Raw genomic sequence first — 25,858 nt, forward strand, 5'->3', positions numbered from 1 at the left:
TCTGTGGGATAAGCCAATGTCCTGGGGTTGCTCAGCCACTTGGTAATACTGGGTTTGGGCACCACGGCTGTTGCCACCCCTTGGTGTATCCCCAGGCTGGCTTTTCCCAGAGCACAGACTTGCACAGGTTGTGGGTGTGAAGCTGAAGCGAAGAAGTTAACACGGAGAAGGAAGGAGGAAGGAGGCTCATTCCAACATCCCCCTGAATTGCTGCGTGTGCCGCTCCAGCTTCTTGGCCTCAGCCTGGAGGTGCTGCAGGGCGGCGGGGCTGGGATGCTGGAGTACGGCGTTCTTGGTGGCCAGCGCCAGGTCCTTGAGCAGGCTGCAGAGGCGGCTGCTGCCGCGCAAGATCTCGTTGCGCACGTCCCTCTCCTGGGTCTCCTGGCACAGCGTGTCCACCAGCTTCTGCCCGACCATGATGACTAGCTTGCTCTGCGCGATGAAGATCTCGGGGGGCTGGCCGTTGCCGAGACTGCTGTGCAACACGCCGATGGCTTTGAAGAGCGCCCCGAAATAGAGGCGGCAGTGTTCAGAAAGGCGGATTTTCTTCTCAGGATTCTGCTGACTCAAAGGTCGGGGGCAAAGGGAGCTAGGATTCTAGAGAAGAGAAAGGAAACAATGGATAAGAGAGAGATTCGATCGACAGGCTGTGGTTGTCTCTCTTTTCCTGTTTTTGCTCAATTTGCTAGACTTTTTGTAAGAAAAAGTACAGTTTTGTTTGGGAAGCCCCACAGTGCAACATTTGCCTAAGAAATTAATGTTAAGGTTTTCAAAGCACTGTTACATATAAATTATCTCTCAGGTATATAATTTTATATATTGCATTATATACATAAAATCATTCATATTAGATACATATAAAATCATATTCAATCCTCTCTACAAACTGTTAGAAACCCATTCTAAGAAACTCGTTGACAATGACTAAATTTATAACTTAAAAAAAAATGCAGAAAACTTGATGGTGAGATTTAAAAATTTACTCAAAGAACAGGTTTTAAAGCATTTAAAAAACCCTTCCTAGTTCCAGTATCAGAGGTAAATCTGAATCCCCCAAATTTCCAGAAGAAATAAAAATATACTGACTTACCTGCTTTAAGATTAAAATATTTATCTTACTTGCTAATTAAAGTTTTATTTAAAGTTTACTTTCATGAATTTTATTTTCTGGAATGTGGAACCAAAGCCTGTTCACTGTTGAAAGATTCTCAGCATCAAACTTAGTGGAAATCCTACTCCAGGTAATAATCAAACACACTGCTATATTTAAATTGGATAACCAACAAGGACCTACTGTACAGCATGGGGAACTCTGCTCAATATTATATAACAACCTAAATAGGAAAAGAATTTGAAAAAGAATAGATACATGTATATGTATAACTGAATCACTTTGTATACACCTGAAACTAACACAACATTTTTATCAACTATACTCTAATATAAAATAAAAAGTTAAAAAAAAAGCCCCTTTGTTAGGTTATAGGTGAGGAGACTGAGGCTTCCGGAAGAGAAGAGGCTGCCTAGGGTCACTCTACTAGCAAAATAAAGATCTGGAGCTCTTAGCCTAGTCAGCAAGTCTGAAACTCTCATTCTTTCTATTAAACTGTGCACTCTTATCAACCTACGGTCTTAAAACATCCAGCTCAGAAGCACTCAGACAGTGTTATAGTCTGACTGTGTCTCCCCAAAATTCGTATCATGAAACTCTACCCCTCAGTGTGAAGTTATTGGGAGATGGGGCCTTTGGGAGGTGACCAGCATTAGATGAGATCATGTGGGTGGGGCCCCCAGGAATGGGGTTAGTGCTCTTCCAAGGGTTGCCCGAGAGCTTGCTTCCACCCTCTGCTCTCTGCCAGGTGAGGATACAATGAGAAGTGGGCAGTCTGCAGCCTGGAAGAGGGCTCTCACCAGAATCTGACCCTGCTAGCACCCTGGTCTTGGATTCCTAGCCTCTAGGACTGTGAGAAATACATTTCTACTGTTTATAAGCCACCCAGCCTATGGTACTTTATTGTAGCAGCACAAACAGATTAAGATAGACAGGTAAAGGGAAGAAAAGCCTGGGGTGTTGGTTGAGATGGACTCTCGGGGGGCAGGGAGCATGAGAAGGATGCATCAGAGGCTAGAAATGAGGAGCAACCATCTGGACATTGGAATGTTGGCATCTTGGCTTGGGAGTATTACCTGTAGGTAAACAAAAATGTACTATGATTTTTATTCTGGGCTGTTGGAAATCTCTAATTTTGGTTGTCACATTGACCAGGGAACACTACAGGCTACCAGTGGACAGGGGGCTAGGGATGCTGAACAGTCCATCCCATGCAGTGAAGAACTGCCCACCTGATGGTCAGTGGTCCCCCTGCCACCCCCACTGAGAAGCAGTCAGTCTAAAGCAGGGTTTTTCCAAGGGTGATCCTTGGACCTCCAGCACCTGGGAACTTGTTAGAAAAGAAAATTCTCAGGCCCTTCCCTAGACCTACTGAATCAGAAACTCTGGGGTGGGGTCTAGCCCTCTGGGTTTTAACAAGCGCTATAGGAAACTATGACACACTCTCAGGTTTTAGAACCACTGGTCCAAGGCATACTTCATGCTGAACAAAATAGCATGACTTTTAGCAATCTGACAGGCCCCAAGTTTTGGGTTTGGGGTTTGCAGAACGAAGCATCAGGACGCCTGGGTTATTATCTTAGTTGGCCTCTGAGAAGGCAAACAATCTTGTCCACATCATTGGATATCTCTGTCCCTTCTCGCCCATGCTGCCCTCCCCACCCCCCATCAGCCAGGAGGTTGAATGGGTTCATTGGTTCCCAGCCTTCAGTTATTCAAAGAAAACCTTCACACATTACGCCCTTTCCACCTTCCTCTTAACTTCGGTCAGCTACATCCTTGTTTTTAAGTGATCAGCTGTTTTTACTTAAGTTAAAACTTTTAAACTCGGTAAATGGAAAACTACTATCCTTTGCCACTAATAGGAGGTAAGCAATGAAAAATAAGTACAATGATAACATTTTTGATTTAAAAAAAAAAGGAAGAAGATCAAATGTCAGAGAGGTGTTGAAGATACACAGGCCCCAAACCAAAATGTTTTTTCTGTTGTAATCAGAAACATTAAAAGGGAATGTCAAACAGATACATGCACAGAGGGAAGATCAAGTGAAGACACAGGGAGAAGACAACCATGTACAAGCCAAGAAAAGACACCGGAGAAGAAACGAACCCTGATCTTGGATTTCTAGCCTCCAGAATTGTGAGAAAACAAATTTCTATTGTTTAAGCCAAAGGGGAAAAAATGTCAACAAGAATGTGAGTCCGTGTGACTTCATGCCATGTCAGTATCTCCTGTGATAAATTTGCAGAGCACCTAGAATTATTTCACTGATGGTGAAAGGACCATGTTTCACGTTTTGGGGCTCATTGGACTTGCTCATCTCCAGGGTTCCTTCTATTATAAAAAAGGAAGAACCGTCACAAAACCAAGTCTCCTCCCATGTGGGTCAGGGCTGTAATGCTGAATTATTCACAGCAGGAAACATCTCTGGGGATAAAGCCTATTAGTCCATCAGAAGTATTGGAGAGTCAGCATCATCGCTTACCTGGGTTTCTAAGTCTTTGTTTTCATCCAACCTTTGTTCCAAGATGGGCGTTTCTTTCTCTTCTAGGCTAGGCAACTCCTGAAACATAAAATCCCTTCAAATTACCAACTAGAATGGTCTTTATACTATTATATAGCTGTTTAAGTCCACTTTATAACTTGAGCATTCCTCGTTATGTTTTTGTTGATGGTTCTACCTTGTAATGACTTTTTCCAACAAAGGAGACTTCAGCAGCCCGAGGGCTGAATTTTGCCTACCAACATGGCCTAATATAATGACACACAATTTTATTGGGAAACGAAAAATAACCAAATTTCCAGCTTCTCTAGAGTGTGTTAAAGCTCTTGCACCTCCAGGCATGTCAGCAGAAAACCAAGACTGGGGCTGAAAGCACTGAGTTATCTCCGTGACACAGGCCCCAGGTTACCTGCTGCATTTCTTGCAACTTTGTAATTCTCTTTTTCTTTTTTGGCTGCGTTGGGTCTTCCTTGCCACGTGTGGGCTTTCTCTAGCTGCAGCGAGCGGGGGCTACTCTTCGTTGCGGTGCACAGGCTTCTCATTGCAGTGGCTTGTTGCGGAGCACGGGCTCTTGGTGCGTGGGCTCTAGAGCGCAGGCTCAGTAGTTGTGGCGCACGGACTTAGCTGCTCTGAGGCATGTGGGATCTTCCCAGACCAGGGCTCGAACCCGTGTCTCCTGCACTGGCAGGCTGATTCTTAACCACTGCGCCACCAGGGAAGCCCTGCAACTTGCAATTCTTGAACTAAGGGTCTCTTTCTATAGTGTCTAGACTCATGGAGCAAAGTATTCCTAAGAGTAACTAGAGTCTGGAGGCTGCTAGGACCATGCACAACTTGGAAGAGTGTTTACAGTTCCTCTTCTGTTTCTAAGAAACACACTGACAATGACTAAATTTACAACTGTGAAAAATGCAAAGAAACTTGATGATGAGATGAAAAATTTTGTTCAAAGAACAGGTTTCACAAGGTTTTCAAAATCCTTTCTAATCCTAGCATCAGAGGTAAGCCCAAAACCCCAATTTTCCAGAAGACATCCTGTCTGCTTTAATATTAAGATACATATCTTACTTCTTACTAAGAGCTCACCTAGAATTTTACTTCCATGAATTTTATTTTCTGGAAAATGGAATCCTTATCTCCCCAAAGACGATAAAACAGATTCTCATCATCTAACTTACTGGTGACCACTCCAGATAAAAATGGAAAGTCCCCTTATAGTATACCACTCTGAACTCACCTGTTCACAAACATCTGTCCTATTTTTCTTTAATAGTTCAGGAGGGTGTTTGCTTTCCCTTTGTTTCTGAAAAGAAGCATTCCTTTGGTATGATTCAATCTCCTTTTGGGGAAGCCAGATGGATTTTGCAAGCTTAAATTCTGCATTTGGGGTCAATTGCATGGGGTCTTCCTTTTCACAGTTCGGCTTGAAAAGGAGTCTCCCGTTGGCAATGACGAGGGAGGCGAACCTCTTGATGTCTTCTGGCACCAGCCGCGCCGTCAGGACAAATCTCTCCAGGTCATCCAGGCTGTTTTGGACTTTGTTGGTCACAAGGACTTCCAGGGACCAATCGCAGCTCTCCAGACTTTCCTTTGTTTCAAGCAGGATTTGGTAGGAGTTGGAGATTGTCTGTAGCTGATCCCTAATTTTGGCCTGAAGTTTACTGTCGGTGAGGTTACAGGCGGTCCCACGGATGCCGCAGGCGAAATCCAGAAATTCTCTCAAGGATTCCTCTATGCGGTCGGCAGCCCTGCGGATCGCGTGGATATTGGCCTCCAGGTAGTCTCGGAACCTCCACTGCCTACTGACGAAGAGCAAGAGGCCCGCGACAGAGCTGTCCACCTTGTGCTGCAGAGCTGTGACTGTCTCTTTGGCCAAGTCCAGGTCCAAGGGGAGCTCTTTGGCTGACTCCTCCGAGAAGGAGCTAGAAGAGTGGCTAGACGTGGAGGAGCATGAGGAAAGGACGCTGGCTCTGCTGTCAGAACTGGAAACGGACAAGCCGTCTGGCTCAGGAGACGGCGATGCTGCCCGTCCGGAGAACCATGAGGAATTATGGTCCATGGAATTCTCCGAAGGCCCATCGGCTTTTCCCAGCTCTTTCCCAGCCTGAGGGACACTTAGCACTGCTTTAGGGACGTCGTAAATGTTCAGCCTGGTGTTCTTCTGTTCCACTCGGGAGATCAGAAAGCTTGCAGGGACCTTGTAGCTGACACCTTCATCCAAAGGGAATGCATCCCTGGGTGGTGGAAAGCTATGAGAAGGAATCTCTGGAAGGCTGAGTTTTTTCTGCATGGGCACGTTTTTCTGCGGGTGTGGACTGAGGGTCCTTGCTCTGCTGTTCTGAGGGCTGTGAAAACTGGACATGTACCTGGGGAGAGCACGGTGCCCCGATTTTTCCACAAAGCCTCTTAGAGATGCGTTTCTTACATCAGCCTTTTCCGGAGACACTGGCGTGTCATAAATCCATTCGGATTTCTGAGGGCTTGGCAACGTGTTGCAGCTGCCTCTCCTTAAGGCAATGCTTGACATCAGGGGAACACTCTGCCCCTGTGAAAAACCACACAAAGTCACCCAGTTTAGGAGCAATAAAAAGACAGTATGAGCGACTCAGGTGACACATGTGTATTATACTGAGGACCCACCAAGTGCTTGGCACTGTGCTTCTTAAAAATCTGATCAACACTCCCCACTCACGCTTCTTCTGTTGCTCCCCACTGCTGTTATCACTCAAGCCCTTCACAGTCGGGCTCCAACCTCCTTTTGAGCCTCCTTGCTCTCCGCTTCTGCCACCACCCTCCTTAAAAGTCCAGCTACCCTTGCTGTTTACCTTCCCCTGAACACAGAATGCTCTCTTGAACCACTATATTTAATTTTACCCAAACTGGTTCCTCTGCTCTAAATGTCTTCCCAATCCCTTGCTTTCTGTCTAACAAACTCCTATGCATCCTTTGTGAAACTGCTGAGTTGCCACCTTGGGCATAGGTACATTTATTTATACATGTGACAGAATCCAACGATAAACATGGATTACAGATTTCAAATTAAGGCACCTCCTTTTTATACAAATAAAAACCTACCTTGATGCAACATGTCTCCAAGGTATACAATAAGAAGAAGCATTTATCTAAAGTCTACTGAGCTCAAGGGACTTCCCTGGTGGCGCAGTGGTTAAGAATTCGCCTGCCAACGCAGGGGACACAGGTTCGAGCCCTGGTCCAGGAAGATCCCACATGCCGCGGAGCAACTAAGCCCGTGCGCCACAACTACTGAGCCTGCGCTCTGGAGCCCGTGAGCCACAACTACTGAAGCCCAAGAGCCACAACTACTGAAGCCCACGCGCCTAGAGCCCGTGCTCCGCAACAATAGAAACCACCGCAATGAGAAGCTGCGTACTGCAGCGAAGAGTAGCCCCCGCTCACCACAATTATAGAAAGCCCGCCTGCAGCAATAAATACCCAACACAGCCATAAATAAATAAGTAAATTAATTAATTAAAATAAATAAATAAAACAAAATAAAATAAAGTCTACTGAGCTCTTGCTCTGTGCCAAGCACTGTACTAGGTCTTTTGCAGGAATTATGTCAATTCTCACATAAGTTTGTAATAAGAAACGGAGGCATATGGAAGTTAAAGGATCTAAACCACGTAGCTTGTTCTGTTCCTGAATGCCATTGCAGTTACAAGTTTTGCCTCCAGTGAAGTAAGTTCTGCTGTGAGGGATTTGCATTCCTAATTTTTTTTTTTTTCTTTTGCAGTACGTGGGCCTCTCACTGTTGTGGCCTCTCCTGTTGCGGAGCACAGGCTCCGGACGCGCAGGCTCAGCGGCCATGGCTCATGGGCCCAGACGCTCTGCGGCATGTGGGATCCTCCCAGACCGGGGCACGAACCCGTGTCCCCTGCATCGGCAGGCAGACTCTCAACCACTGCGCCACCAGGGAAGCCCTGCATTCCTAATTTTGACCAAGCAAACAACATTTCCCAGAGGCCATTCAGGTTTGCATAGCATCGGATCTCAGCGCCCGTCATACTTACGTTTGATTGGCTGGCAGGGGGACCAAGTGCTGCTTTTTGGGGGCTGGGGAGGATGTCATATAGCTGCTGCTGCTTCCCTGGCTCCTGGAGAAAGACCACAAAGAAGGACAACATGAATTTTTCCCTCCTGATGGCTGCACATCACAAACTCTCTCCACTCCAGTGTTCCTTTTTTTTTCCAAATGAAAACACAAATCACTGAAGACTTGGGGGATTTCAGTCTTGATGCTTTAATGGTGGAAGTGTGTGCTCTACTGGGTATATTTTCAACAATGGACTCTGTGCTTTAGAAAAGGTGACTTCTAGATCGAAGGTGGGGACAAACTATAGAGAGAATTAGCTGCAGCTGCAGTTAAAAACGGTAGTTCATTTCCTCTTGTTAGTTCACCTTAAGATTGAATTAAAGAAGAATAAATATAAGATTGGGACTTACTATGTCTTTTTCCTTTCTTGTTTTTCTCAGCAGAAATTTTCCTGTGCTTGTAAGTCATGTATTCATCCTGCAAATATTTACTGAGTGCCTACTAACGACTACACACTGAACCATATGACATATATACACCCAGTAATGAGCAAAAGACATGGCGCCTCTACAGATAATAGGCTTTTTTTGGGTGCAACAATTAGGAAATACATATTTTAGGATAAAAAAAACAGGTTCCATGTTCCAAAGCGAGGTGAGAGAGCACCAAAACAGGTTTTGCAAAGAAAGAGAGAAAAAGCTGGAATTTGGAGAGGGGGTATCTTTGGAGCGAGCTGGGCTGTGAGTGTCCTGCTCTCCCCTTCTCAGTGGGGGGAGGAAAGGATGCTTTTCACTCCCTTCAGGCAAAGTGGAAAGTGCCCCACGGAACCTTCCGAGATTTGAGCTGTGCCACCTGAGCTTGGGGTCATAGTGCACAATGTCTAACTCTGCTTGAGAAAAGTTAAAGGTGAGAATCTTCTGACAAAGCACAGGGCGGTGGCTGGGCTGAGGGGGTCTGTTCTCAGGGCGGGGACCAGGCGGAGCAATGGGAAGCGCCTGCCTTGGCATAACATTTAAAGGTGCACCAACAAACTCAGTGTCTAAGATAAATAATATTTTAATGCAATACACTTTAAAATCGCAATTGATGTGAAAAAATCGTGATGAACAAAATATCAACATTTTGAATAAAGAAATGATCCACAGGGCCGGGACGAGGGCGAGGCAAGTGAAGTAAGTCCTGCAAATGTGTCTTTGTTTAAAACTTTGGGGGAGAAAGTGCCCCATTCTCCATACCCCACCCGCCCCCCAGTCCTGGCCCTGGGGTCCATTGAGGCTGAGGGAGCCCGTGCGTTCTCTGTGGACCAGACGTGGGCTGCATGGGAGCTGGAGCCAGGCCTAGAGGGTGAGAGCATCTCAGGAGGGTGAGGCTGGAGATGACCGGCTGCCTGGAGCTCAGGAAGGAACCTTCAGCCACCGGCCAGAGAAGAAGCATCTGCCCACCCTGTGCAACTTGCAGGTAAGAGATACCCAGCATGGGACTTCCCTGGTGGTCCAGTGATTAGGGCTCCAGACCCTCACTGCTGAGAGCCCAGGTTCAATCCCTGGTTGGGAACTAAGATCTCACAAGCCACGCAGCCAAAAAGAGAGAGAGAGAGAGAGAGAGAGAGATACCTGGCAATCGGGGGAGGTGGGGAGGGGTTGGCACTCGCAAAAATGTCCCCGAAGAGAAAGAATCAGCCTGCAGTGCTCACTGCCTCCATGGGGTAACACTGCACCATCCCTCCCACAGAACCAGGCACGCGGGACCTTTCCACCTCTGCCCTGCCTCCCTGCTTCCCCTCAGCCCCGCAGGAGCCTGAGGTCACCCAGTGAGAAGGAACCCGAGGTGGGGAACTAGCAGAGAATCCAGCCAGCCCTCCGTCCCTGCAGCAGGAGCCCAGGCCCTGCAAACAAGCTGAGAGAGCACGAGCTTTCGCTTTAAATATAGTAGGAACTTCGGGTATTGCCTGCACTGAACATTAAATTCCTCCATTGAGACTAATTATTACCTGTGAGGGACCAGGAAGTCACAGAGAAGGCCTGAATTTTTATTTAGACTAAAGCAGTGGCCTTTAGCCCTGGCTGTGCTCCAGAACCATCTGGGAGCTTTAAAATTACTGCTGCCCGGGGCCCACCCAGACCTCAAACATCAGCGCCCCTGGGTGTGGTTCCAGGATGCAGGCGTGGGTGAAGCACCCAGGCCATTCCGATGTGCATTGATGGGCAGGGGAGAACACAGCCACCGGGCAATTTTGATGGGCTGAGAAGTGAGTGAAGTTGTTTTCTGATTAAACGAAGCATGTCTTACAGAAGTGATGTACTAGTAACATTCAAATAAGTTTAAAAAAATCCCAAAACCTAAAATTTCCTCCCCCAGAGATAATCAATGTTAAGATAACCAATGATAATGTTAAGACTGTGATGTGGGACTTCCCTGGTGGCGCAATGGCTAAGAATCCACCTGCCAGTGCAGGGGACATGGGTTCGAGCCCTGGTCCAGGAAGATCCCACATGCCACGGAGCAGCTAAGCCCCTGCGCCACAACTACTGAAGCCCACACGCTCTAGGGCACATGTGCTGCAACTAATGAGCCCGTGTGCTGCAACTACTGAAGCTCACGTGCCTAGAGCCGGTGCTCCGCAACAAGAGAAGCCCTCCTGTTCACTGCAACTAGAGAAGGACTGCGCACAGCAACGAAGACCCAACGCAGCCAAAAAACAACAAAAAAGATGTATATCCTTCATGATATTATTACTTTTAAAAAGTGCAGGGGGGTGGAGTCAAGATGGCAGTGTGGGAAGACACCAAGTTAGCGTCTCCCCACAACTAGGGCACCTGCCGGCTGCTGGTGTGGGACCCTGATGCCCAAGGAGACGGGAGGAACCCCCAAGTGAACTGGTAGGACATGGGAGGACTGAGCGGGGAGAAGAAATGGGGGCCAGACAGGATTGGTGCCCCTGAGGCTGGGGAGACCAGGGGAGGCAGGCAGGAGGGCCTCTCCAAGAAGAGCGGGAGGGGAGTGAACGGTGATTACCCCTCCCACTGGGGCCGGGGAGCCTGCTGAGCTCCGTGGCTGGTAGCTGCCCCGCCAAAGCCCCCTCAAGGCCGCGTCGGTCCCAGGGGCAGAGGAGGGAGGCCAGGGAGATCAAGAAAGGCAGGCAGGAGGGGCCCTCCGGGAGGAGAGGGAGAGGAGCGGAGGGCGATTGCCCTGCCTACTCGAGCCCAGGAAGCCTGCTGGGTTCCCAGGTGAGGTCCCCCGCCCTCTGAGACCAGGGGTGGGGGGCACGCCTGGGCCCCTTCTGTTCCTTGAGCCTAAGCCCCACCCGCCACAGCCCTCAGGGCCTTTTCCAGCCCTGTGGGTCCTGAGCATAGGCCCTGCCCACCACCCAAACCCGCCCTTGCTTAGGACCCGCCCTCCACAGCCAAGGCCTTCCCCCCCCTTTTTTTTCTTTTTCCTTTCCTTTTTTTTTCTTTTCCCTCATCCTCTTTTTTACTATTGTGGTAGTGATGTACCTTCCAGTTGCTGATTCATGTATATTTTTATTTTTATGTTCTTTCTAATATATCTGTTAGTTTCCTAGTCTAATTTTATTTTTTACTATGTTATTGTTCTTCTTTTTTTTTTTTTTGCCACCCCATGTGGCTTGGGGGATCTTGATTCATGTACTGGGGGTGGGGAAGAAGTTACTGCGGTGGGAGCTCCAAGTCCAAACCACTGGACTAACAGAGAACCTCAGACCCCCAGGAAATATTCATCAGAGTAAAGTCTCACGGAGGTCCTCATCTCAGCACCAAGACCCAGCTCTACCCAACAGCCTACAAACTCCAGTGTTGGAAGCCTCAGGCCAAACAACCAGTAAGAAAGGAACACAATCCCACTCATAAAAAATTAAAAAAAAATTTTTTAAATGAGATGGCAAAAAAATATATCACAGATGAAGGAGCAATGTAAAAACCTACAAGACCAAATAAATGAAGAGGAAATAGGCAATCTACCTGAAAAAGAATTCAGAGTAATGATAGGAAAGATGATCCAGAATCTTGGAAATAGAATGGAGGCACAGATTGAGAAAATACAAGCAATGTTTAACAAAGATCTAGAAGAACTAAAGAACAAACAGAGATGAACAACACAATAACGGAAACGAAACATACACTAGAAGGAATCAATAACAGAATAACGGAGGCAGAAGAACGAATAAGTGAGCTGGAAGACAAAATGGTGGAAATAACTGCTAAGGAGCAGAATAAAGAAAAAAGAATGAAAAGAATTGAGGACAGTCTCAGAGACCTCTGGGACAACAATAAACGCACCAACATTCGAATTATAGGGGTCCCAGAAGAAGAAGATTAAAACAAAGGGTCTGGGAAAATATCTGAAGAGATTACAGTAGAAAACTTCCCTAACATGGGAAAGGAATTAGTCACCCAAGTCCAGGAAGCACAGAGAGTCCCACGCAGGATAAACCCTAAGAGAAACAGACCAAGACACACATTAATGAAACTAACAAATGTTAAATTCAAAGAAAAAACATTAAAAGCAGCAAGGGAAAAACAAAAAATAACACACAAAGGAATCCCCATAAGGTTATCAGCTGATTTTTCAGCAGAAACTCTGCAGGTCAGAAGGGAGTGGCAGGATATACTTCAGGTGATGAAAGAGAAAAACCTAAAACCAAGATTACTCTACTCAGCAAGGCTCTCATTCAGATTCAGTGGAGAAGTCAAAAGCGTTTTAGACAGACAAAAGCTAACAGAATTCAGCACCACCAAAACAGCTTTACAACAAATGCTAAAGAAACTTCTCTAGGCAGGAAACAAAAGAGAAGAAAAAGACCCACAAAAACAAGCCCAAAACAATTAAGAAAATGGTAATAAGAACATACATATCAATAATAACCTTGAATGTAAATGGATTAAATGCTCCAACCAAAAGACACAGACTGGCTGAATGGACACCAAAACAAGACCCATCTATATGTTGTCTACAAGAGACCCACTTCAGACCTAGGGACACATACAGACTGAAAGTGAAGGAATGGAAAAAGATATTCCATGCAAATGGAAATCAAAAGAAACCTGGAGTAGCAATAATCATACCAGATAAAATAGACTTTAAAATAAAGACTGTTACAAGAGATAAGGAGAGACACTACATCAAGGGATCAATCCAAGAAGAAGATATAGTAACTAATGTTTATGCACCCAACAAAGGAGCACCTCAGTACATAAGGCAAATGCTAACAACCATGAAAGGAGAAATCGAAAGTAACACAATAAGAGTAGGAAACTTTAACACCCCACTTACACCAATGGACCGATCATCCAAACAGAAAATAAATAACAAAACACAAGCTTTAAATGACACAATAGACCAGATAGATTTAATTGACACTTATAGAACATTCCATCCAAAAGTGGCAGAATACACTTTCTTCTCAAGTGCACATGCAACATTCTCCAGGACAGATCACATCTTGGGTCACAAATCAAGCCTCGGAAAATTTAAGAAAATTGAAATCGTATCAAGCATCTTTTCTGAACACAACACTATGAGATTGGAAATCAATTACAGGAAAAAAAAACTATAAAAAACACAAATACATGGAGGCTAAACAGTGTACTACTAAATAACCAAGAGATCACTGAACAAATCTAAGAAGAAATTAAAAAATACATAGAAACAAATGACAACAAAAACACGATGACCCAAAGCCTATGGGATGCAGCAGAAGCAATTCTAAGAGGGAAGTTTATAGCAATTCAACCTCACCTCAAGAAGCAAGAAAAATCTCAAATAAACAATTTAACCCTACACTTAAAACAACTAGAGAAAGAAGAACAAAGAAAACCCAAAGTCAGTGGAAGGAAAGAAATCATAAAGCTCAGAGAGGAAATAAATGAAATAGAAATGAAAAAAACACTAGCAAAAATCAATAAAACTAAAAGCTTGTTCTTTGAGAAGATAAACAAAATTGATAAACCCTTAGCCAGACTTATCAAGAAAAAAAGGGAGAGGATGCAAATCAATAAGATTAGAAATTTTTTTAAAAAAAGGAGAAGTTACAACAGACACTGCAGAAATCAAAGTATCATAAAAGACTACTACAATCAACTATTTGCCAATAAAATGGACAACCTGGAAGAAATGGACAAATTCTTAGAAAGGTATAACCTTCCAAGACCGAACCAGGAAGAAACAGAAAATATGAACAGACCAATCACAAGCAATGAAATTGAAACCGTAATTAAAAATCTTCCAACAAACAAAAGTCCTGGACCAGATGGCTTCACAAGTGAATTCTATCAACCATTTAGAGAATAGCTAACACCGATCCTTCTCAAACTCTTCCAAAAAATTGCAGAGGGAGAAACACCCCCAAATTCATTCTATGAAGTCAACATCACCCTGATACCAAAACCAGAAAAAGATATCACAAAAAAAGAAAATTATAGACCAATATCACTGATGAACATAGATGCAAAAATCCTGAACAAAATATTAGCAAACAGAATCCAACAAAACAGTTAAAGGATCATACAGCATGATCAAGTGGGATTTATACCAGGGATGCAAGGATTCTTCAATAACACAAATCAATCGATGTGATACACCACATTAACAAATTAAGGAATAGAAACCATATGATCATCTCTATAGAGGCAGAAAAAGCTTTTGACAAATTTCAACACCCACTCATGATAAAAACTCTCCAGAAAATGGGCATAGAGGGAACCTATCTCAACATAATAAAGGCCATATATGACAAACCCACAGCAAGCATCATACTCAAAGGTGAAAAACTGAAAGCATTTCCACTAAGATCAGGAACAAGACAAGGATGTCCACTCTTGGCACTCTTATTCAACATAGTTTTGGAAGTCCTAGCCACAGCAATCAGAGAAGGAAAAGAAATAAAAGGAATACAAATTGGAAAAGAAGTAAAATTGTCACTGTTTGCAGATGACATGATACAATACATAGAGAATCCTAAAGATACCACCAGAAAACTACTAGAACTAATCAATGAATTTGGTAAGGTTTCAGGACACAAAATTAACGCACAGAAATCTCTGGCATTCCTATATACCAACAATGAAAAATCAGAAAGAGAAATTAAGGAAACACTCCCATTTACCACTGCAACAAAAAGAATAAAATACCTAGGAATAAACCTGCCTAAGGAGGCGAAAGACTTGTACTTAGAAACCTATAAAATACTGATGAGGGGCTTCCCTAGTGGCACAGTGGTTAAGAATCCGCCTGCCAATGCAGGGGACCCAGGTTCGATCCTTGGTCTGGGAAGATCCCACATGCCACGGAGCAACTAAGCCCATGCGCCACAACTACTGAGTCTGCACTCTAGAGCCTGCAAGCCACAACTACTGAGCCCGCATGCCACAATTACTGAAGCCCACGCACTCTAGGGCCCATGCTCCGCAACAAGAGAAGCCACCGCAATGAGAAGCCCCGCGTGCAGCAACGAAGACCCAATGCAGCCAAAAATAAATTTAAAAAAAACACTAATGAATGAAATCAAAGATGACATAAACAGATAGAGAAATATACCATGTTCTTGGATTGGAGGAATCAATATTGTGAAAATGACTATACTACCCAAAGCAATCTACAGATTCAATGCAATCCCTATCAAACTATCAATGGCATTCTTCACAGAATTAGAACAAAAAAGTTTACAATTTGTATGGAAACACAAAAGACCCCAAATAGCCAAGGCAATCTTGAGAAAGAAAAACGTAGTTGGAGGGATCAGGCTCCCCAACCTCAAACTATACCACAAAGCTACAGTAATCAAGGCAGTATGGTACTGGCACAAAACAGAAATATAGATCAATGGTACAAGATAGAATGCCCAGAGATAAACCCACGCACATATGGGCACTTAATTTATGACAAAGGAGGAAGAACATACCATGGAGAAAAGACAGCCTCTTCAATAAGTGGTGCTGGGAAAACTGGACAGCTACATGTAAAAAATGAAATTAGAACTCTCCCTAACACTGTATACAAAAATAAACTCAAATGGATTAATGTCCTAAATGTAAGGCCAGACACTATAAAACTCTTAGAGGAAAATGTAGACAGAACACTCTATGACATAAATCACAGCAAGATCCTTTTTGACCCACCTCCTAGAGTCATGGAAAGAAAAGCAGAAATAACCAAATGGGACTTAATTAAACTTAAAAACTTTTACACAGCAAAGGAAGCCAAAAACAAGACAAAAAGACATCCCTCAAAATGGGAGAAAATATTTGCAAATGAAACAACAAAGGATTAATCTCCAAAATATACAAACAGCTCATGGAGCTAAATATCAGAAAGACAAACAGTCCAGTTAAAAAATGGGTGGAAGACCTAAATAGACTTTTCACCAAGGAAGACATACAGATGGCCAAGAGACACATGGAAAGATTCTCAACGTCACTAATTATTAGAGAAATGCAAATCAAAACTACAATGAGGTATCACCTCACGCCGGTCAAAATGGCCATTATCAAAAAAATCTAAAAACAATAAATGCTGGAAAGAGTGTGGTGAAAAGGGAACCCTCCTGCACTGTTGGTGGGAATGTAAATTGATATAGCCACTATGGAAAACAATATGGAGGTTCCTTACAAAATTACAAATAGAACTACCATACGACCCAGCAATCCCACTACTGGGCATTTACCCTGAGAAAACCATAATTCAAAAAGAGACATGTACCACAATGTTCATTGCAACACTATTTACAATAGCCAGGACGTGGAACCAACCTAAATGTCCATCGACAGATGAATGGATAAAGAAGATATGGCACATATATACAATGGAATATTACTCAGCTATAAAAAGAAATGAAATTGAGTTACTTGTAGTGAGGTGGATGGACCTAGAGTCTGTCATACAGAGTAAAATAAGTTAGAAAGAGAAGAGCAAATACCATATGCTAACACATATATATGGACTCTAAAAAAAAAAAAAAGGTACTGATGAACCTAGTTACAGGGCAGGAATAAAGATGTAGATACAGAGGGTGGACTTGAGGACACGGGGTGGGAAGGTGAAGCTAGGTCGAAGTGAGAGTAGCACTGACATATATACACTACTGAATGTAAAATAGTTAGCTAGCGGGAAGCAGCAGCATAGCACAGGGAGATCGGCTTGGTGCTTTGCGATGACCTAGAGGGGTGGGATAGGGAGGGTGGGAGGGAGGCTCTGGAGGGAGGGGATATGAGGACATATGTATGTATATGGCTGATTCACTTTGTTGTACAACAGAACTAACACAGTATTGTGAAGCAATTATACTCTAATAAAGGTCTATTAAAGAAAAAAAGACTCCATACTCCCATTGCAGGAGAACTAAGATCGCGCCTGCCAAAATAAAAGTGCTTTGGAAACCGAAAAAAAACAAAAAAAAGTGCAGATATGTGTATGTGTATGTTTGTGTGTATACATATGCGTGGATATAAAGTATCTATTACAAATGAAAAGTAAAAAAGTTTTAAATATTCAGAATTCAAATAGTAGTAATGTTCTCGTGAGTAGGTCTGGGCTCCCTGGGCACAAAGCTGGTTTCTGAGGGAAGATGTGTCCTTTGGAGTCAGGACTGATGCTCCAGGAGATATCTCAGTGGTAAAGCCGAAATGCAGGGTCTGCGTGACCCTGAGACCCCACAATGGATGGAGAGGTGTGGGAAGAGCAGGGCCACGGCTGAGGCTCACCTTTAGGGCTGGGAGGCACCGGCTCTGGGCAGGCACATCGTACACCTGGCAAGGCAGAGCTGGCAACGAGGTCCGAGCAGGCCTGGGAATTGTGAAGAGGGCCTTGGGGAGAAAAAGAAGAGTTGAGGGAAAGAAACGTCACCGCTGAGTCCACGGGTCATGAGACAGCAAAGGCAGCTCTGACACACCGGGATGTTCTCTGGGCACCTCTAATTGGAGGCCCTTCGCTCTGAGACTGGGAACAGCAGCACGCTGTTGGGGAGGTCCATGGTGGAGGGCAGTCTTCCTCACATGCTGGCCCATAGCTGCCTGCATCAGCCTCACCTGGGAAGCAGGCTGGAATGCAGATTCCTGGGCTCCGCGTCCGTGGTACGGAATTTCTGAGTCTTGATGGAGAAACTGAAAAACTGCTGTATCATCAAGTTTCCCGGGTGATTCTGCTGTTCTCTAGGGATCCCAGGCTGTGATTCGAACGCTGGGTTATTAATGTTTGTCTAATGATGCTGAGGATGCAGCCGTGAATGAGGCAGGCAGGGGGGCTTTACAGGTGCTACCTGATCCTCTGCTCTGTGATCCCCTTCACTGCCGCAGATTAGTAAACCGGACTTGGTCCCTGCTGGTCTTTGGCTGATCTGTCCAGGACAAACTCAGCAACGGTTCCCCATTATGCTCTGGGTTAATTCCAAGCTCCTTGCAGGCCATGCCCTGCCCAACCCCAGGGACTATGCATGGTGTGTCCCCAGTTGTCAGCCATCACCTTCCTTCCTCCCTGCCCACCCCCCTCCTTATTGGAACACAGCGAGCTCTCTCCCACCGCAGAGCCTGTCCAAACACGGTTCCACTGCCTACCACTCCCCAATCACCACAGGTCCATTTTATTTATGCAGCTGACTTTGTGGGTCACACTTGCCCAAGAGACAACCTACAGACTACAAGGGGACTTTCCTGTGTTTGGAATTTTAGGTGGAAAGAAGTCAGTTCAAAAATGCCCAGTGTTTCTCGGAAAATGTAGATGGCAATCAGTTAAGGAACCTGTTTTGAGAAACGTGGTTTTGAAAGGTTTGGAGGACAGAAGGAAGCTCCAGGTCGAGAACTAGAGGGTCTAAAAGCAATTTCATCAGGAAATCTGACCTTCTTACTTGAAATACAAAAGATTACCCTCTCTGAATTTAAACCAAAATCAAATACCTTCTTTGTATGGTCATTTTATTTTATTATTTTTTTAAGAGAGGCCGGCATGTTATATTAAGGAAGTTGGAATAAAAAGTAAAACAAAGCTCAAGACAGTGGTTACCCTGGGGGGAAGTGGCTGGGAGAGGTGGGAGGGGGCTTCTGGGATGTTAGTTTCGTTCTTTTTCTAGATCCGGATACTAGCGACTGAACTACATACCCTTAGGATCTATAGGTTAAACTTCAATAAAACAAAATAGATAGCGTCAGCCACAGAGCCAGGTGAACAAGATCAAGCGTAGGCCAAGGGCTCTGCCTTGGGTGTTGTCAGCCCAGGGGTGTAGACAGAGACAGACACAACAAAGAAACTTTGGTCTCTAGTACTCATCAGGGTATGACCCTGGATGGGCCTTTCACCTCCCTGGGAATCAATTTCCTCATTTGTAAAGCGAAGAGTTGTTCTAATCTACACGGGTCTCTTCCAGCTAGAAAGACGGAGAATCCCTTATTAGGACAACTTGAGACAGGTGACATATTTCCACCTTCTTGGTTTTTAATTTTTGGCCAACCTTAATCTAGAGATACTCAACCCGGGGGATCTCTGAAATGGGTCCCCCGGGCCGTGTACCAACCCTGTGAACCGCCCGTCGGAAAACAGCTCAAAGCTAATGGCTGGACGTGCTCGGTTTTACCAATGTCCGCTTCTGCTCAGAATGGAATATTTTCTGGGCGGTCTCAGACTCAAGGCTCACCGCTAGATTACCCGAACTTGGAGAAGATGTCTGCCTTTTCTGTGAATCAGAAGATTCTTAACTGATTATCATCTTGCATTCTTCTAGCTCCTTCCTTCTTGTAGTAGAGGAAGAAGCAAAATTATTCAGAATCACCAAAAGATACAACTTGAGGTGAACTTAGAAATGAGGGAGCCCCACCCTCTCTTGATACAGAGCAAGAAAAAGAAGCACAGAGGGGTGCTGGGATGTCTCCAATCACCCAGCATAGCTGTGGCTGCCCCCAAAGCCAAGTGAACCTGGACTCCTGATTTCTAGGCCACAGATGGCATCTCTTGCTTTAAAAGACCCCCAAGCACGGAGAAGGCAATAAAAAAGGGAGGCGGGAGGGAGCAAAAATATAGACAGGGCAGCGATGGAGGGAACTTAAGCAGGAGTGAAAGGAAGGAAAGTTCCCCAGGTGTTTTACTGGGGCCACAGCAAGACCTGCTTGAGTGGTGAGGAGTCCCTCGCTTCTAAATTCCCCTCTGGCAGCCGTGGTTTCTGTCCGTGGCCGCAGCCTGCACCAGTGAGAGCTCCACGCTTCATGTCAAGGACAAATGTTACAGCTAATGCCCTGGCCCTTTTCTGATGAGGTAAACTCATCTCTCCTTCCATACCGTTGTCAGTCTAGAAGTTGACAGTGAGTCCATGGTTGTGAAGCCTTAGGTTGGATCCGGTCATTTCATTCGTTCCGTAAATGTTTACAGAGCACCTTGCAGGAGCCTGGCACTGTGCTGGGGGTTTGGGATCCCCGGGGAACAGTGGACATGGCAGCTGCTGTCCTTTTTGGGGGCCTTTGATTTTTTGTGTGTGTCTTTTAGTGGCTTTGAAAAGCAACTCAATTAACTTCAGCCCAGGCCACTTGTTGTTCTCAGAGAAGCCAGCACCGAGTCAGCTGCTCAGATGACAGCTGAGTGTGCCAGGCCTAGATCTGGGCCAGTTGTTCCCGAAAAGTGACTTGGGGTCCACCTCACGGACGGATGCTGGAGACTGAGCTGCCTCCTTCGGGTGTCTGCAGCCAGTGCCTACGAGCGGCAGCTGTTCTGTGTAACAGCTGGTTCTCTGCATGGCAGCCCCGGGGAGCTAGGAAATCTGAAGTACTCAAAATCTCTTAAGGAATCAACACCTTGTCTGAAGAAGCTAGTGTGGAGGAGGCCTGCATGGTAGGTGGGATAGTGCTCGGGGGGGGGAGCTGGGGGGTGGGGGCCAGCACATACATGGGAGGAGTGGGCCTTCCTGGACACAGATCTCGCCGGGACTTCCATGCAGAGCTGGGGCCGGGTGGGATGTGTCATCTGAGCTGAAAGCAAAGTGTGTGACGGCAGGAAATGCCTGCAGTGACTGAAGACCATATGCAAATCTGTTCTACATTCTTAACACTTCATGAAGGCCAGGGCTTGGGGAAAAACAGTACATTATTTTTCTCTTAACTCCTTTCCTTCTTTAAAAAAAAAAACAGTTTCATTCTGCATTTACTGAGCGCTTCTTTTCCTCTGTTTTTTAAAATTTGTTATTTTTAAAAACTACAGATGTAACACATGCTCTGCCTAACGCACAAATCAACTTCCTAGTCTCTTTGTTCATCAAATATTTATCAAGTACCCACCCCATGCCAGGCATGGTCCCAGATGCTGGGGACACAGGAGCGAATAAATTAAAGGTCCCTGCTTAATGCCTTCTTTCACTTTCTCCTTAACCAGTTCCACTTCCTAAGCGTAACCACCATTGGTGTGTATTCTTTTCAATGCACACATACACACACAATTTTTTTTTTGAGTTTTTCTTTGTTAGGTTGGTTTTTATTTAAATGGTTCTTTGTCCCCACTTATAAATACCTTACAGGACTGCTTCATCTTTTTTTCACAACTGCATAGTAGCTCATCATAGGGTTATGCCGAAATTTACGTAACAAATACCCCATGAATACACATTTAGGCATCCTGGATCTTTCCCTGTAACAAATAATGCTATAGTGCCTATGGCCTCCTCATCCAGATCTATTTCTGCCTTCTTGTATATTTCTGCAGCTATTCTGAAAGTAAAGTTTCTGGATGGAAAGGAATACAAATTTTAAGTCTGATGAGTGATTTCCTGCCTTTGATCCATGGAAATTCAACCCCTCCATTTACCACTAGCCATCCTAGTGTTCCTGGCGTAAAAAAACACCACCATGAATGTTGAGATGCTTTCACACACAGCTTGACTAAGCATTTAGTTTCCTGCAAAGTGTGGGTGTCTCGGTGAGCCAGAAACCGCCAGGGTGCCCAGAGTGTTAATGACAACCAAAGTGGGCGCCAAACACAAGCTCATCCACTCACCCCGGCCATCTGGTTCCCATCTTGTATGTTTGATCTCCTGATGGACACCCACGATTCAAGGGTAGTTAAGCCCCTGGGTGCTACGTACCCCTTGACCTATTTCTTCTGTCCAGAAACAGGCTTACCTGCTTTGGAAATCTTAGAGTCTTTTCACAGACGATTCTGGCGCTGGAAGGCGGGTCAGGGACTTCATAGACTTGGACGGTGGGAGGCAGAGGCCGCTCCACCCAACTCCTCATCTGCTCATACACAGGGCCTGGAGATGAGGGGTTGAGCAGGGTGGGCACTTCATAGGTCTCCTGGGAGCTGGTGGAAGCATCTTCCGGGCCTCTCAGGAAAGGGGGACAGGGCCTGTCGGTAGGGGCCTCCACGAGGATTTCAAGGCGGTTGGCAGGGGCCAGGCCTTGCCTCCCGTGAAGCAAACACTTCCACCAGCCCTTGCTTCCTGGCACATTTTGTTCCAGAATGGTCAGGATGTCTCCTCTGCAGAAAGCCAGCTCATCGGCACAGTCGGGGTGGTTGTCATAAAGTGCCCTGGCCAAGAGCATCTGGGGGCAGGGGCGAAAGAATTCACGGTCATTATCATTGCCAGTAACCACTGCAGCCATACCACTCGCTTAGCACCCAGTCACAGCTGCTCATTTATTTTGTTTCCTCGACCCCAGAGGCCCCGTCCCTGTTGTTTGCCTGATTTATTTCTACCCATCCTTGGGGAGTGTGGGGCGTGGTCTCAGGTGAAATGTCAGATCCTCCAGGAAGTATTACCTCCACCCTGAGACCAGGTCCAGTCTCTCCCCTCTCACGGTCCTGATTTAATTTATGACCCCCCTAGTTATGCGGTAGAGGGCAGCCTAGCACAGAGTTGGGTTGAAATCCTGACTCTGTGACTTCCTAGCTGTGTGCCCTTGAGTAAATTAGCTACTCTCTTTGGGCCTCAGTTTCCTTGTCTGTAAAATGGGAATAATAGTACCATCTACCTGATGGAGTTATTGTGAGAATTAAATGGGTTGGTAAGTGTAGAAAGCTCATTGAACAGTGCCTGGCATTTGCTAAGTGCTCAGTAATGCTTGGCTGTAAAGTGTCAAGATGATTCTACTGCCCTTTGCCTGGTGGTTGTTTTTCTCCCGACTGGAACTGGAAATTCTATGACTTCTGGGACCAGACCTCACTCGATTTGCTGCTCTCTCCCCAGCATCAAGCACGTACCCAGGCGCATAGGCGAGGCTCCATCAATGTTCATTTATTCACGTGCAATGAAACAAAGACGCAGGGGGTGAGTGACTAGTCTATACAGCCAGGATCAAAACACGGGCAGTCTCCTAATTCTCAGACCCATGCTCTTTCTGTAAGCCACACAGTCCTCCAAAAAACGCAAAACCACCTGTTGTAACGACGGCAATGGTAAAACCCCTTCTTACTGGAATTTTCTGCTGTCAATAAAAGAATGCAATTTGTTTCTGTGGGTTTTAAAGTAATCGCCTCCTTCCCTTATTATATCAGTGCATTACAGAAAAATTAGGAAATGTAGAGAAGCAAAAAGAAGAAAGTGAAAAATCACCTACAATCCCACCACTCAGAGGTAACTATTTACAGCATTTTGGTATTCATCCTTCCGGCTGCCTTTTTTAAAAAATCAAATTTAGTTAATTATACTTTTTATACCCACTAGCCCCTAATACGTACAGTTTATAAATAAAGCAGAAACGACCAATCCTCCCATTACATTGGTTGAGAACTGATGCCGTTTTTTTTTTTGCATAATAATGTTTTCTTTTTCTGTCACAAAAATGGAATTGGATGGCCAACTGCTGAAAAATACCATCTTAAACCCACAATCAGGTCTGTGGATTTGGGGAAACACATGCATGTATATCTGAGAAGACTAAGGAGAATCAAATCCTCCTTGCAGGCAAAGAGGCACTGAAAATCCTCCATAAAATCTACAGCAGCTGAGATCCTAGGAGATCATGCACATTTTTGTACATGAGCCTTTTTTTCCTTGCTACAAAAGCGACGAAAGTTCATAAAGAAAGAATACAAAATGACGGTAAGAAAATAGAAAAAGCCAAAAGCACCTACAGTGCCACCAACCACAGGTCACTACTGTTACTTCTTTGGCTGTGTCTTTCCAGACCTTTTCTTGAACTTACATGTTCATACACATACTTAGAGTAACAACTATATTTTAACCTAGGGGGCAGGACAGAAATAAAGACGTAGACGTAGAGAATGGACTTGAGGACACCGGGGAGGGGGAAGGGTAAGCTGGGACGAAGGGAGAGGGTGGCATGGACATATATACACCACCAAATGTAAAATAGATAGCTGCATAGCACAGGGAGATCAGCTCGGTGCTTTGTGACCACCTAGAGGGGTGGGATAGGGAGGGTGGGAGGGAGACACAAGAGGGAGGAGATATGGGGATATATGTATACGTATAGCTGATTCACTTTGTTATACAGCAGCAACTAACACATCACTGTAAAGCAATTACACTCCAATAAAGATGTTTAAAAAAACATAATAAGAATCTATGATACATCCAGTTTTATAATCTGCTTTTCCCCACTTAAAAATAGATTGTGAACATCTTCGTCAGCCTATAAACAGTTTTCTTCACTATCCTTTTAAATAGCAGAATGGTCTTCCATTGTATGAATGACCCATACTCGAACTTCCTGATTTGGGGACATTTTAGCTAATTCCAGTTTTTAGCGATTACAAACAATGCTGAAATGATTACCTTGATAGCCAACTATCTGCAACTCCCCCTGTTATTTCCACAGACACATTTGTGGGAGGGGAGTTGCAGGTGGAAATCATTGGGGCTCCCCCTTCCGGGCTGCTCACGGCCCTCCAGCGAGGTCTGAGTCATTTCCACATCTGCCCACCCTGACCCTTGAATGAAACTGCCCATTTCCTTGCACCCTAACATACCCTGTGCATCAGCTCTTGGTTGGATGGCGCATTCGTTTTAAAATCTTTGTCAAGAAAACTTGAAATGTTTTTGCAGTTTGGGAAGGGCGTTACCTCCCTGGGGCATCTCCACTGTTCACTCATTTTTCAAAGAAGGAAGAAGGGCCTGAAGCGTTAAGGGCTGGTGTACAGTGAGGGTCATTGCTGCCTGCGGAGATTTTCTCTTTCATCCATGGTGAACCACAGATCCTCAGCTAGAGGGATGGTATGAAGCCTTACTTGTCTGAGGTTGAGTGAGTTTATGAGATTCAACTGGAAAGCAAAGAGCTGAGTTAGAGCTAACAGCCAGGGATCCGAGGGGAAGCTTCCCCTCGGGCCAGCCCTGTGCTCCTTCACGAATTCTGCCAATGTTTACTGAGTATTTACCAGCACTGTTCCCAGTGCTGGACTTTCCAGGGACACAAATTTTGATCGCGTCATTCCTCACCCTACGGCCCTTCGACGTCTCCCCAGCACCCTTTGGATGAAGCCCAAACTTCCAGGACCCTGCTCTCCTGTCCAGCCTCATGGCGTCACTTCCTCACCAGCCACTCAGGAGCGCCACCCTTTTGGGGTCCTCGAATCCTTCACACAAGCTGTCCCCTCTACCCAAAACAGTTAGCACCTTGCCCCCCTGCTCCCCGTGAAACAGTTAGCACCTTGCCCCCCTGCTCCCCGTGAAATCCCTCTCATCCTTTCAGATTAATTTAAAGTGTCCTTTCCTTGAAAGATGATGCCCTGTTACCCATATTCTTCCAGACTAAGCTAGTTCTCCCCATTTTTTTTCTTAACACCTTTCCATATCAGGATTTATGACACTTGTATTTAATTCATTAAGCGGGCGATCATCTATTTGGTATCTGCCTCCCTGCAGAGCATAACGTCCAGGAGAGCAGGGACCACACTTTCCTGCTCTTACTGTATCCCCAGATTCCAGCACACAGTAGGTGCTCACTGGCTACTTGGTTAGTTAATGCGTGGTTAAGGATGAGAGATGCGATGCCTTAGGTTCAAGTCTTTGGAAGGTAAAGAGACACACAGCACCAAGGTGAGAGCTCCTATTTCTGTCTAAGAAGAAGGAAGCTCTCTGACTCTCTGGCCACTCTTTTTGATGGCTTTCAGTAAGAATGACCCCTGAGATGTCCAGAAGATGGACCTCGAGGCCTGGCTAGTCTGCCCACTCTAGTACTGTCCCTTCAATGTGCTGTGAGTTGGTTTCACATGAATATGGGTACTCAGTTTTGGAGAATCGAGCAGAGA

General features: G+C 45.3%; 1 protein-coding gene across 3 annotated transcripts in view; it reads right to left on the bottom strand.

The window, feature by feature from the left end:
• CASS4 (Cas scaffold protein family member 4) overlaps positions 1-25,858 on the bottom strand; it is a 49,329-nt gene that overhangs the window by 678 nt on the left and 22,793 nt on the right. The window contains exons 3-8 of one of the 3 annotated variants that reach the window (XM_060124062.1): positions 21,769-22,191; positions 17,383-17,484; positions 7,647-7,730; positions 4,853-6,160; positions 3,598-3,675; positions 1-597 (exon numbers count right to left, since the gene is read on the bottom strand). The exon at positions 1-597 is cut by the window's left edge and continues 678 nt beyond it. In XM_060124062.1, coding sequence (XP_059980045.1) covers positions 187-597; positions 3,598-3,675; positions 4,853-6,160; positions 7,647-7,730; positions 17,383-17,484; positions 21,769-22,191 — 2,406 coding nt within the window. In that variant the 3' untranslated portion in view covers positions 1-186. Of the gene's footprint in view, positions 598-3,597; positions 3,676-4,852; positions 6,161-7,646; positions 7,731-17,382; positions 17,485-21,768; positions 22,252-25,858 lie in introns of those variants that run through there. The other 2 variants (XM_060124063.1, XM_060124061.1) reach the window with 2 other exon arrangements.

This window comes from Lagenorhynchus albirostris, chromosome 15 (genome assembly GCF_949774975.1).
Source record: "Lagenorhynchus albirostris chromosome 15, mLagAlb1.1, whole genome shotgun sequence".
In the NCBI taxonomy this organism is placed as follows: domain Eukaryota; kingdom Metazoa; phylum Chordata; class Mammalia; order Artiodactyla; family Delphinidae; genus Lagenorhynchus; species Lagenorhynchus albirostris.